Source organism: Hippichthys cyanospilos, chromosome 11 (genome assembly GCF_059441005.1).
Source record: "Hippichthys cyanospilos isolate Australia breed blue-spotted pipefish chromosome 11, RoL_Hcya_1.0, whole genome shotgun sequence".
Classification (NCBI taxonomy): domain Eukaryota; kingdom Metazoa; phylum Chordata; class Actinopteri; order Syngnathiformes; family Syngnathidae; genus Hippichthys; species Hippichthys cyanospilos.
Window position 1 is genome coordinate 9,092,104 of NC_142379.1, and position 14,979 is coordinate 9,107,082.

Genomic DNA, 14,979 nt, shown 5'->3' on the forward strand with positions numbered 1-14,979 from the left:
AGAGGACTGACAGCTCATGATTTCCGGATGACGTGTGCGGTGTCATTAAAAATAATTAGGAAATGCTTCACAACGAAATGATGGGTCGAGGAGGGAGATTGCATGGAGCCGCAGATGCGGCTGTTGATGGTTGCAAGGCGGCACACACACGCAGGACCTCGGGCTAAATGTGAAGAGACAAGCAATTGTTCGAAGTGCGAGCTGAGTGGCGCATCTTAAACTGCAGGAAACTGAGCGACCTACTTTGAAGAGCTTTTTGTATGGAGACAGTTACAGCGATTCTTTGCCACGTGAATATAAAACACACACAAAAATCAGACATTTTCATATATATGAACCTGGAGTTTAAACAACTAGCATATCATTCAGCAGTAAACTCACCGTTTCCATTTATAGGCCTGTTATTATTTATTCGATATCTTCCCTCTCCCTGAACGCAACATCTGGGTTTGTATTTTGATATTCCCCCTGTCAAAAAAGATGTTACTTCTGCTATATGCTGCTTTTTTTCCGTGGTTCGATCGCGATCACGCAACGTACGCTGAACTTGGACTTTAAGATACTGGAGCCAACCTGCGCACGTTGGAAAAAAAAAGACTTAAAGCCGAATTGCCACCCGGTTAAAAAAAAAGAGAGAGAGACAGCTATCACAGACGGAAAGCGGTAACCGAACGGCGAGTAATCAAAAACAATATAAATGAGTGAAATTATCATCCATTTTATGTTTTCCTTTTGAGGCGACTCTCAGTTTATCCCATGCAGAAATTGGGGCGTGCAGAAGACGGGGGAGCACCTTGACCGAATCGTCAGTCTAAAAGTAATCATCAAACACCAAAAAGATTTGCTCGCTCCGCTGGTAACAACGAACGGGACGAAAGTCGAGTGAGGCGACGCCTCCATCGGCCAACTGGGTACTGACCCGGTTAGGCTCGGAGGTGGGGGTGGGATTTCCTCATCTTTCCTGTCATTGGTTAATATTTTATTCTGTTGACATGTTTTCTTACTACTAATGTTTCCGACACCTCTTTGGCTCTAAGTCTTCTCATCGGCTCCGAGCAAAGCTGTCAGAGCCACGCCTATAGAGGCCCACAATTGGTCCAGAAAGCGTAAAATCAGCAATCAAAGGGCTTTGCTTCATTAGACTGGGGGTTGAGGCAGGAAGGATATGTGAGATAGTCACAGCCCCGCAGTGAACGGGGACACGTCTCTCCTGTCAGTGTGGGATGACTGAAGCAAGAGGAGCGCTTCGCTAACGGAAAGTGCACGCATAACCGGGATCTGGCTGCACTCCGGGGATCAGACTAGAGGACGAGGGGAGAAAAAAAAGAGAAGACAAGGAAATCGAGGAGAGAAGCTCCGGACAACGGCGAATTGATCAAGAGCGCGCTTTCGTTTCCCGATCTTTTCATTTCGAATTCTCTTGATGCACCGATGAGAGATCCAGCTTTTCCGGGGACTGCAATGGCTTATCACCCTTTCCACGCGCATCGGCCGACCGACTTCCCCATGTCCGCTTTCCTAGCGGCCGCTCAGCCCTCTTTCTTCCCGGCGCTCAGCCTTCCCCCCGGGGCGCTCGGCAAGTCCATCTCGGAACACAGTTTAGCCGGGGCGGAAACGGGACTCCACCCGGCGCTGAGCCACCACCAGGCTGCTCAACTCCGCAGCATTAAAAGCTTGGAGCCAGAAGAGGATGTGGACGATGATCCCAAAGTTACCTTGGAAGCCAAGGATCTTTGGGACCAGTTTCATAAACTCGGCACCGAAATGGTTATCACCAAGTCCGGAAGGTAAGAATTGTACAGAAAAATGGTTCAGCGCTACTGATATTTTTAATATTAAAAGAGATCGGTCAAGGTCAAATGATTTGGAAAGGATTTTTTTTAATTCACGAATTGTTTTTACCCCATATTTTCCGTCAGTTAATGTCAATTTCTAGATATATACAGAAAGAGAGAGGGAGAGGGGGAGGAGGAGAGAGTAGTAAAATTAGCCTATAAGTAAATCGAAATTATGAGTCATTATGTTTGAACTGTGGCTGGTTTTGACTCACACTAAATGTGGTTAGGTTTTACAAGAACGTTTGACCCTGACTTTTATTCGCAGCTTAAATAACAGCAGGAAAAACGCTTTCTTGGACTTTCACTAAGTTTAAAAGACACGCGATGAAGCAGCGCGAATTTATTTAAATGCAATAAAAAACGGCTCGCAGGTGCAGAGGCGAAAATAAAAATACCAACACGCACCTTGCGTATACTAGTCGAAATGTTGGTCGCTTTATAATGTAATTAATTCAATTTCCTTTTCCAAACCGCCTTTCGTCTCTTACAGTGTTTGCCACATCTGACATTAGTGTCTTTTTTTTAGGAGGATGTTCCCACCTTTCAAAGTACGAATAAATGGGCTGGATAAAAAAGCAAAATACATTTTGCTCATGGACATCGTGGCAGCGGATGATTGCCGCTACAAGTTCCACAACTCCCGCTGGATGGTTGCGGGCAAAGCCGACCCGGAGATGCCCAAGAGAATGTACATCCACCCGGACAGTCCAGCCACTGGCGAGCAGTGGATGGCAAAGCCTGTTGCTTTTCATAAACTCAAGCTTACCAACAACATATCAGATAAACACGGATTTGTGAGTACAGCGTTTTTTTATTTGTCCTGCATTAGGCTGACGTTGTTTTTAGTGTAAATTCGTTTTATGACAAATAATGTATGAAGCTTATGAAAAGGAATATATATATATATATATATATATATATATATATATATATATATATATATATATATATATATATTAACATCTAAAATGTAATCTAAAACTTGTCTTGTTGTTGTTTTTTTAAAGACCATCCTAAATTCAATGCACAAGTACCAGCCCAGATTCCACATAGTGAGGGCCAACGACATTTTGAAGCTCCCTTACAGCACATTTAGGACATACGTCTTTCCGGAGACCGAGTTTGTGGCAGTGACAGCATATCAGAACGACAAGGTGAGTCAGCGTTCGAATTTGGTTATAGATCACATAACGAGCCTTTCTTGTTCTTGTATTCTTCTCGCATTCGTGCAAATGTGGTGGGAAAAGTGTAAAATAGGCAGGTGTATTTAATGGCTAACATTTTCTTATTTGTAACAAAATTTCTGGCTCTTCACAAACGAACCATGCTTTTTCAAAATCAAATAATAATCGAAAAAATCAGTAATGGATTAAATCGGGATGTAGGTACAGTATATTGTTCCTTAAGGTCTTTTAAGGTTTATGACAAGAGTCTCGATCGACTTAAGCCAGGCCTTGTCAAACGCTGCATAGTGGTCACCACGCAGCTAATGAAGACTGACGTTAAAACTCTCCCTGCTGAAATAGCAGACGGCGTAAATGTTTTGTTGAAGAATCACCTTAGGTCAACACTTGTAACGTAAATGGACTGACAGCGGAATTGTCATGTCTGAAATGCCTTGATATATTTGCAATCCAAGCAGCGAAATCAATTATTTATATCACTGTTATCCGTTCAAGCATTTTGCAGGCTGCGTGTGTGTGTTGTTGTGTTTTTTTTTTTCTTTGCTCTGCGGGGTAACTGAGTTTAGGCTTGTTTTGCAGGCGAATGTCTCAGAGGCACTATAAGAATAACGCCTTTCATTAAAAATGCAAATCCGACTCCTGGCCTGTTAAACATGTTTGGCTCTCAATTTTGATGGAAATAAATTGCTTAGACGCTAATAATACAAGGGATATATGGAAACAGAAAAGTCTGAACGAGATCTTTTTAATCCTCGCTCCTCTTGTCGCTGACAGATAACACAACTTAAGATCGACAACAATCCATTTGCCAAAGGATTTAGAGACACTGGGAACGGAAGGAGGGAGAAAAGGTGATTATTATTATTATTATTATTATTATTATTATTATTATCGTTATTATTATTATTGTTATTATTATTATTATTATTATTTTGTTAACATCATGATTATCACCATCACTTTTGTTGTTATTATTCCTATTCCATTCCTGTGGCTGTCATTGGCAGGAAACAACTCACTATGCCATCGCTGCGAATGTTTGAGGACCAGGGCAGGGATGGCGCCGACTCAGATGCTTCAAGCGAAACTCCGGCAGTTCGAGACATCGGTCATTCCCCCTTAGGAGTGGGCACAAGCCCTCCACGGTTCAATAGGCCTGATCAAGGTGATGACTTAACTTTATATTATTATTATTATTATTATTATTATTATTATTATTATTATTATTATTATTATTATCTAGGATTAGGGGATAGTTTTGACGTTTAAGCAGTGTTACATTTTAAGGGTACACGTGTTATTGCTAGTATACTGTTCGGCGAAAAAAATTTTAAAAAATAAATCCTTGTAAATTATTTTGAACAAAAAGGCTGAGAAATTTAACAAAAAATTGAAATGTGGTCAGTAGGCCTCGCTATTTTAGCCTTTAATGATCAAACCATATCATTTTAATATTCCTATGATTTTTTTAACTTATTATATAATCATTAGAAATGGGTGCCTAGCTCCAAAGTATTGGTATTATACATGATTTAAAATTTCAATTAAATAAATTTCATAATTATTCGACATGGATGAGTGCTAATACCATAATAATTATACAATAAATTACTTTTTAATCCTATTTTAAAAGATACAATAAATGAAGTTTTTGATTTAGAAATTTAAATATGTTTTTACATTCAAATAAAACATGACTCTTGGCCCTATTTCAAAGTATTAGTCCTCGTAAGTTATGAGTACTTTTAATACTTTTAGAGTACTATCAGCTATTACAGTAATGGCTGATTGTACTTTAAAAGAAAGCAGCCCACAGTCGAAAAACAGTTGTTTTAAATAAAACTCAATCAACAATCGAAATAGGGCCAATCCAAAATGTGTGTCAGTGTGACCCAAGTTTCTAGGAGATTTTTTTTTTTTTTAAGGAAAAAAAAACAAACAGTTTTTGAAGTTATCTTGTGTCAAACTGACCTAAATATTGTGTCAGTCCTTTTTTGGCCTAAAATTGGGTGACTTTCAACCCAACAGTTTTGAGAGTGTAGGCCCCTTTATTAGGGCAGTTTAGCAATCACAACTCGACAAGACAGCCATTATTTCAATTAAATGTTAGCTAAAAGGATACATTGGATTATTTTCTTGACTTTTTTGTAATGATCTGTCTTTGGGGGTGTGGGAAGCTGTGTATCAAAAGACCAAGTGGTATTGCTACTCAGTATCGTGACTATACCTAAAGTCGAGCACTTGCACTGGTATCTGTCAGAAAGCTTTGTATGGTGTTGTTTACGCAGCGTAAACTTCCAGACTTGGCCTCATACACAAATGTGTTCTTCTTGTTCATTGATTTTTTTTCATTTCACAAATCCAATTAGATCCTTTCTCAGAACAAACCAGGCTAAAATAATTCATAGAAGCGTCCTACAAGCCTTAGTCAATATGCTGGTTTTGGGAAATTGTGCATGCGAGTCACCTCGTCAACTGTTTATCTTTATGGTGAAATGCCTTGTTTCAGATGAGAAAACATGCACTGACAGCGAGCAGGAACTGGAAAGTCACGGAGAGCGCTGCACCAGCTCCAACAGCCTCGGGCCTGAACCCGTGTCCCCCTATAGCTCTCGGTGTGAGGAGCGAATCCGAGAAAGGCCCGATACGGACAAGAAGGACGAGCCGGCGTTCAACGCGAGGAGCCTGGATAAAGAAAGAGTGGAGAGCAGGCATCGGAAGGACACCACAGATATGTTGACGAAGGACTCGAAGGCCGGGAGCATCGGCGCTCTTAAGGACAGCTTCTCCCCACTCATGGTCCACACCGAAAGCCCTTCGCACTTCAACCCAGGTCATTTACAAAGCCTGGCGCTGTCTGGCCTACACAGCCAACAGTTTTTTAACCCTCTAAATACCGGATCACCACTTTTGTTTCACCCTGGGCAGTTTGCCATGACCCCCGGAGCCCTTTCTGCTATGGGAATGGGGCATTTACTGGCCTCTGTATCTGGAGCAAGTGCTTTGGAAAATAGCAACCTCTCTTCACAAGGAACCGGAGGAACCGCCAATGCCTTCCCCTTCCATTTGTCTCAGCATATGCTTGCTTCTCAGGTGAGGTCGACCGTTCGCTGCCGCACTTGTGCACTTGCGCCTTCAGGGTTGATATCTGCTGCTTGGCCGTAAGTGTCAGGTGTTTTTTTCACTCACCTCCGACTATTTGGGGAAAGGTTATCAGTTCTAAAAAAATAAATCAATAAAAATCATCTTTTTTAAGGGATGTAGCAGGCCATAATGTTACAGAGGTTCTCATGAGTACCCCTGGGGTACTAATGAGACACTTCAGAGGGTACGTGAGATGTTAACGTGTAAATGAAGCCTCATGAAGCACTTTTGATTGTTTCGTTTTTTGCTCCTCTAGTTGGCACACTTGGTTTGTAGATGTAGTGGAAATTTGATGCATTTTTATTGCACTAGCCTCCATTTTTAAAGCAAGAACATCTAGAGGAGTGAAAAATACCAGCGATGCTTCCTGAGGCTTCAGTTTCCCTTCACTAGTTAAGAGGGTTCCTGCAGGTATCGTCAAAACCTAATTTAATGCTTGTCAATGATGCAGTAATGTTTTCAAATTGAAAGCAAATTAATTGGAACATGAAGCAACACATTGCAAAATTAATGTTGCATGTCTTTGTTTGTTGTCTTTGCCTAGCGATACCACAGTAAATGTAGTTTCAAATTTGAATAAATCAGATAATAGTGGCACAAAATTATATTTTAAGTCATTCTTATTCCCATCCGAAAATGTTTTGTTTTGCAATGATTAGGGAAATATTCAGCTAAAAAAAATATTTCACAGGTGGTATGTCATTCAAAACCTTTGAGAATCACTTTAATTTTGCATGGTAAATGCTTATCATGACAACATTTTGAAATCAGTACACCCATCAATTGCATGTTTTGAATAAAAATTATAGGACTACTTAGTAGTGAAGATACACTGTAAAATATGGGAGGTCATTTTCACTTGAAAAATCCTTGGGTTTTTTCACTCAGAAATTTGAACTACATTTATCAAGGAAAGTGGGTCAGTAAACATTATTAGTTAAAAAAAAAAAAAAAAACTGTTAAATCCTAAGGAACGAACCACACAACCTTCAGATGGGAAGACACAGTGTTGGACTCGCAGTGGCTCTCGACCCATTTTAAATGATACACCTTCTGCGTTTTCTCGAAAAATCAAATTGAGAAATACATTTGGAGTGGTATCTCTAGGTGCATTCTACGCAACACCTCCATGGATCGTGTGACATCATCTGGTTTATTTCCCGCTCATCTGTATCCCTATGAAAACTAAACAAAGTAAAGACAAAACCATTTTGTAAGGAGCTACCATAACACAATTTGGTCACAATTTAGTCCAATTTATTTGCTCTCAATTTGAAAAGGTAATTGTCGTATTCTTGCCATGGCATTAAAAAGCATTAAATAAGATTTGCAGATACCTGCACAGACCCTTTAAGAAGCTCACCTAACCCCTGAAGTTAATTTACGTACACCAAAGTCCTAGCCTGAAGGTTGTGAGCATGCTTCTCAACCCTTGGTTAGCTTGTATTTTTGTAAAAAATGTGTCAAATTTACTTGAAATTCCTGAGTGAAATAATATCCTATTTTTTTTCAAATAAAGTATCAATCCCCATTCTTTACAGTGGAGGAGAAGTGTTAGGATTAATAATGCAAAACAATCATCACAACAGCAATAATAATAGTTTGACTTTCGACAAACATCCCTGTAATTATGTGACCTCTTGATTATAATGATTACGGTTGAAAAATAAAATCTACTTTACCCTGTTGCATTTCAGGGCATCCCCATGCCTCAGTTCGGAGGTCTGTTTCCCTATCCCTACACCTACATGGCGGCAGCTGCCGCAGCAGCCTCGGCCCTACCGGCAAGCAGCACCACCAGCCCGCTCTCCAGAAACCCCTTTCTCGCCACGTCTCGACCACGGCTCCGCTTCAACCCCTATCAGCTCCCGATGTCTTTGTCCCAGGGCTCAAGCCTGCTCGCAAGCAATCTGCAATGTAGCCTCAACCCGGGCTCCGAATCGTCCAAACCGTGCAGTAGGGAGACCAGCCCGGCCCTCGAACACCACAGCCGCGACAAGAACGGGGGATCTTGCGAGAGGGCCGCGTCCCCGAAAACGAAAGACTCTCTGAATGAACTGCAGAATATCCAGAGACTTGTGAGCGGCCTGGAGGGCCAGCGGGAACCTTCCCCGGCAGAGAACTCGCCAAAGTGATGCACAAACTCAGTTTGGGGTGTCTCTGCTTGCAGGTTGAGGACAATTCTGCTATTTGCAGCGCACGACAAAACAAACAAAAATAAATAAATAAAAATACAAAAAAAAAATAGGGTGGAGGTTTGACTGATAATTGCGTTTGGAACTGTTCCACATTGGTAAAAAGCCAAACCATAAAAACCCTCAAATATGGAAATGGAAAGCTAATACCAAATCCTACTGATTTCCATCCCAGACTGAAACTTCCCTGACAGGCAGCTCCAAATACTTGAACATGACATGGTATTTTGAGGCGTTGGATTTGGATAAATGGCCTCATGCAAAATAATTACACCATAACTGAGAAAAAGACAAGAACCTATGTGGACTGCATCCAGTTCGAAACCATGGTCTTTTAATTGCATCCGAGGGGAATTTGTACTCAAGAGAAATGGGTTTCTGATCTATTTATGTAATGTAAAATTAAATAGCTACAAATCTGTACATAACTAAAATCCAATAATATGCAATTGGTATTAATTTATTTAAGTCTGTGTAAAAGCGTGTATATATTTCGAATATAACACTTTGCTATATAAACCCCACCCCCATTACATGAAGCCTGTTCAGCAATTTAAAAACGTGTTATGAGAGTCGCTGATTATGGGACGCGTGTGCCATATTTGATCTATCCAGCGATATTTTTAGAGGAAAGGAGCGAAAACTCCACGTGATTTAAAACACCTCAGGTTACTTCACTCCAGGATAGGTGATAGACGATCAAAACAATTCCTTATTTTAAAGGTGCGTCTAGTAATGGATATATTTAAACGGTAAATGTTCTTACTCATCCTGGTTGTCCATTTTTCTGATTGTCTCACAATATTCAATAAAAAAAAAATGTTGTGTTGAATACTTGTCATTATTATCGGAATTTTGGTGGCATAATTAATTAGCAAGAATAAATTGGCGAGACGCGTCATCTTTAGTGACCCAGGCTACAAACGTACAATCACGGGACAGGGGCGCCCCCTGTTGACCGTGTACTCGTAAAAAGTTGCCTTGCCGTATCAACGTTCAAAAGTGTCGCGCTATATATTTTTTTCCACACATACGCATTACACATACTTCAATGGAATATATTTAGACAAAAATCATTACTGATTTTGAATCAGTATTCATTAAAAGAGTTAAAATGAACAACATTCATTGCATGTGCAAAAATAGCTATTCATAGTGTGTGCATGACTTGCTAAATAAAAGTAGGCCATTTATCTTTGCCATTCTTTGCAGCAAAAATATATATTTCGTCTAGATTCAAGATGTCGATTACTTTTGATGTAAAATTGTTACTTTTAAAAACACAATGTTCTACTTTGTCAGCTGAAAAAATGACCACATGTTCTCAAAGCTCAGGTAACGACCAATCATGACTCACCTGATGGTCATGTGACGATAGTAAGAAGAGCCTCGATTGATTGGACCAGCATTTGTCATTTTCATTCGACATCATGTGAGTCGACAGATTAACTCATCCAATCCTAAAAACGTAATTTTGCAATATTAGGATTCAATCACATGTACTTACTTCGATATATTTTTCAAATAATTCAAATTTTCCTTAAGGAGTGTCTCAAAATGGCTGGAACTACAAGTTCTTTATGGAAAAAAAAAATATTGACTTTTAACAGCAAAAAGTGGCTGAACAGTGGACTATTCCTTTAAATACCACTATAATGTAGCCACTGATCAATTTCACGCTTTAGCTAATTATTTTTTGTTTTTCTAACAATGAATCAACCGAAGAAAATTGATTGCCGAGCTCTAGATGGTGGATGAGTTTAAAAAGTGAGCTTGGTTGCTTCAGTAAAATCAATTGAGTTTATACAGCACCAAATAGCAACATACTATATCTCCAGGCAATTTTACAGGGCAGATCAATAACGTGCATGCTGCTCACTCACATATACAAAAAGCTCAACTGAATCCATTTACAAGAACATGGCAGCTAGGAAAGCTCAATCTAAAGGCGAAAACTCACACACAAGTATCCTTGCATTATTTGGTTTGCTCCTGAGATTTTAATTGAAGTTCATCTTCTTTCTTGATGCAAATATTGACTATTCCTAATTTTGACATCTTTAACTGCAGTCAGTGAAGCTATTAACTTGCTCACCTGGAGCAAGCCTTTTTTTTTCTTTGTCTCTACTGAGAAAAAACAAACAAAAAGAACGCACAACACACAAAATAGCCTCTAAACACGGGATTTATTGGCCAATTTTAATTGCTGGTAACCGAAAATGCTCCGGCGATGTGAAATAATCCATTTTGGGGGTCGGCTCAAGGAGTGGGACAAAGTGGCAACTGTGTGCTTGTGTGTGTGTGTTTTAAAGGGTTAAACAGTGGGAGTTAAAAAGAGCTGCAGACAGCCCTTTGTCCATGACCCGGCGCCTGTCGCCTGCCTGCAAGCCACAGCAATTAATGAGACAACCGCCTCCTCTATCCTCCTCCCCTTCTTCGTTTTCTTTTTGCGGCGGTAGTCACAGAACTTGCATTCAATTACGACTACATGCTTGCCACGTTAGCTTCGATGAATAGAAAAGAGACCGGCACATGGGTGGGAAAAATATTTGTCCGGATCAATCAGTGAGGGGTTGATCAAGAAACAACTAACAGGTGGTGACAACGTGGTTTAATAAGGCCAAAATTGGTCAAATGTTAAATTACGCTTCGCAAGGGAGATCGAAAATAGTTGCAATTTCTTCTTCAGATACAAAGCAAATGGCACATATTCTGCTCCTGTACATACAATCTTTAAATTGTTCATAAAATACAAGCTATATTCTGTCTTAGAACTATAAAACATATATTGCTATAATTGAAAAATGAATATATATATATATATATATATATATATATATATATATATATATATATATATATATATATATATATATATATTCATTTTCAACAATTTACATCAATTTCTTGCATAATGTCTTTTACTTTGCTTCATCCATATTTCATCTTTATTGCTTTTATCCTGTCTTCAAGTGTAGGCTTGGTTTAATCGCCACATGGCTGCATGCGTCAAAATGACGTCATCACGGAACTGATTTTGCGCAACGCAAATCTTCTGGAATTTTTTTAACAAACGGACAACATGGCAGAACTATTGCTTGTAGAATTTTGCCGATAAAAACACTTGTATGATTCGTCTGAAAAGGAGTACCATGATTATAAATACCGTAAATAACTCCAGGCAAACACCATGGTGGTGAGCGATGAGAAGGCTGTTTAGCTCATTTGAATCGACTAGGATTCTCTACCTCTGTTATAGAGTAGTGTTGTTTGTTTGCTATATAGTTTATTTACTGCTCCCTATAGTATGGGAGAATATCGGTTGACTGCAGGGGAAAGCCGCTTCGAGTATACAGTCCTGTAAAACGCTTGCTGGCGCGTCAAGTATAAACCAACCTAAACTTTTCCTGGAGTAATGAATTTCAGTGCAACACAAATGCAAAAAAAAGCATGTCATATTATGCAATAGTGGGATTTTTCTTTGTATGAGGATGTAAGAAAGAGGAAATGGCTTCAATGCATGGATTTTTTTTCCCAATGGAGGATTTTTTTTTGCACATGCAGGTTTTGTCTTAGAGGAGTTTTACTGTAGTTAAGGAACAGCTGTAGTAAATATGTAAATCAAGAATAATATAAAATGTAATACATGTTTAATTGTTTATAAAATTCATCAAAAATCACCAATGTTCTATCTCTTGTAAGCTATTTGCAGAACAGGCGTGCGGGCTACTCATGTGATCTTTGGAGGCTACCTGGTGCCCGCGGGCACCACGTTGGTGGTTTACAAGAAAAAAAAAAAAAAAAAACAGTGAGTAAATGTCCATGTGCCCCCTATCATCAAGTAATGAAGAAAATACAAATACTCCTCTAGCCCTCCACTGCTTGAAGATACATAATATACCCCCTCTTGGAAGCGACGGTGGGCATGGAGCCCAACGTAGTGGCGTTACAGGCACGGCGTGAGAGGGCTTCGTATCAAGGCTTGGCATTGTGTCCGCCCTCTGCGCTTACAATGAGATTCCGGGAAACTCCAAGCTTCAGTAGAGGCTGTGGGCGCTGGCGAGGAAAACAAGCTGTTTTTGGTCAGTGATTAATCATTAGGAAGACATTTCCTCATGTATTGCCGATCCTAGGTCAAAATGATAGCATAGAAAAGATTAGAATAGAATAGAAGGCCTTTATTGTCATCATATAGCAGGTAAACACTTTAAATGGGAGGGCTGCTCTGATTGGTGCATATTAAAAATAAAGAATACAATAGAAATGCTAGTTTCACAGGAGTGCAATCATTGATATTTTCAGTGTGTTTTTGTTTCGTTTCACTCATTGAGAAAAACATATATGCTCGTCGTTTATTTTAATATTTGACTCAGACGGACCGAGCGCTTGACCAGTCACGAATCTCACCGCATGTCACTGCTTTTGAGGCATATCAGCCATCAAATCTATAATCACAATCTGCAATCACAATGCTGTTGTCTCCCTACAGCATCATCTTTAGCTGGCAGCCTGGTCCGGCTCAAGTATTTAGTTTGATAAGTACAGTTTACCAGGGATCACATGCTGCTGATGGAAGGTTAGCCAAAGCAGGAACAATCCTTCTGAAGGTGATTAAGTACCTAAATAAAGGCTGGGTGAGGGGGATAAGCCTACTTGTCTTGTGCGTACTGTACAGTACAAGTCATGCTCCAGATGGGTTCAAGTTAACGAGACCACTGGACCTGGAACCTCGCGGAATCAGACGGGTGACCAGCAGAGTCCATTCCAGTTTGTTAGTTCCAGGATTGACTGGCGTTATTTACTGCTGCTGAGGCGCAATCAACAGACAGAAGCTCGGAGGCAAAGCGTAGGCCTGCCTGTGACGATAACATAATACAACTTCAAAACGTCATAGAGCAACCACAACACGAGGCCGTGACCAAGCAAGATATCTTCACAATGGATTAATCAACATAGCACGACCCAACTACTGTAATTGAGTTTTAAAGATTTGGTATTTGAGAATATAGCAAGAGGTCGACTTGTGTTAATCAGCTCCCTGCTCCAAATGTATATTGTCCAGGTGTTCATTGTTGTCCCGTCAGTTTTGAGTGTATTTAGTTTCCTGTTTCCTTTCAGTTCTTGTCGGGTCATTGTTGATGATGTTGTTGTGCTGTTTTTATAGTGTTAGTTATTCGAGTTTTCCTTCTGTAGGTCTGAAATTCAAGTGTTTTTTTTTTTTTTTTTACTTTATATTTACTTTATATTTTGTCCCTGTTTATGTTTTCCCCATTTCTTATGATATTATTATTTTGAACGCATTCTGTCTCCATGCTTTAGAGTCCACACCTTCGACAATTCTCCCCAGCATGCCTCAACTTGGCAAATAAGTTGAATAAAATAGGAAGAAGCAGGTTGATTGAATGCTAATGATGCATGTAAACCAACACCCATACCAATGCCCATTTATTGAGTCCCAAAAAACTAGGGTATGCATTTAAGTCGGTCTTGAAAATATAGTGACATGCCTAGCTACACATATTTCTGGGTTGTGCTGATTTTGTCACAGATATATAGTAAAATCGAGTCTAGACTAGAGCAGGCTAACAAACATGCCGAATTGGTGAACAAAAGAAGTTCATCTATTATCTCCACCAGACTTGATTATTGTTATGGCATTCTGACTGGACTCCCTCAAAACAGCTGCATAATACTAACACACACAATTTTGAAGGGAATACCAGTTTGCTCTAGAAAAATTTCCGCTACTGGTAAATTAATCATTGAAAATATCCATGGACAACGCACAAAGTACGACGACTAAAGTAATTAGGACAACCATCCGGGTGTGATGAACTGCCCCTACCTTGAAATTGCGACCTCGGGTAATCCGGACACCAGGTGTCTTTACAGCAGGTGTCGGATTACCGAGCAATCCTTCCCTGTACGTAACCGAGTGTCCTGCTAAGTTGACATACAGTAAGAAGACTAGGCGCAGGTAAGAAAGGTAAATTTGGGGATTAAGGTCCTTAGCTCTGACTGCCAAGAGTCTTAACAGATGATTTGCGCCTAATCCACTCAAGGTTTAGGCTGTGACGATCCGACAGAGTTCGCTGGTCAAATCAGGTGTTTGTTTAACACAGCACAGCCACGTTAATCTGGAAGACAGCTAAAGAACAAGTTGCTAATTGTCAATGTCGCGCTTTCAAATTGCATTTACAGGGTGATCCTATTTTGTATGATTGAAAGCTGACAAATGTATTAGAAAAGAGGTCAAGTAAGGATTGCGGGCAGAGGTGCATGACAACTCTGGGAATCGTCGAAAGATGTATAAAGGGTATGCGTTTTTTGAATTCTTTATAGATAAAAAAAAATATTTCTGTCCGTTCTCTGTACTGCTTCTCCTCACTAAGATTGCAAGGGGTGACTTGGGGCATTTCCAAGGCATAAATAGGAAAATCACCATTCACACAAATATTCTTATTCATACTGAGAATTTATAGAAGTCAATTCACCTACAATGCTTGTATTTGGAATGTTGGTGAAAACTGAAGTACCCAGAGAAAACCATGCAGGCACAAAGAGAACATGCAAACTCCACATAGGAAGGTGGGAGCTGAAATTTGAACCCACATTTCA

At 39.9% G+C, this 14,979-nt stretch overlaps 1 protein-coding gene across 1 annotated transcript; it reads left to right on the forward strand.

The window, feature by feature from the left end:
• Positions 1 to 956: 956 nt before the first annotated feature.
• tbx2b (T-box transcription factor 2b) lies at positions 957 to 9,193 on the forward strand. Its single transcript, XM_088428163.1, has 7 exons — positions 957 to 1,787; positions 2,365 to 2,632; positions 2,846 to 2,992; positions 3,797 to 3,873; positions 4,030 to 4,187; positions 5,532 to 6,115; positions 7,864 to 9,193. The coding sequence occupies exons 1-7, from the start codon at positions 1,432 to 1,434 to the stop codon at positions 8,299 to 8,301; spliced, it is 2,028 nt and encodes a 675-aa protein (XP_088284289.1). The 5' UTR covers positions 957 to 1,431; the 3' UTR covers positions 8,302 to 9,193.
• The last annotated feature ends 5,786 nt before the right edge of the window (positions 9,194 to 14,979 follow it).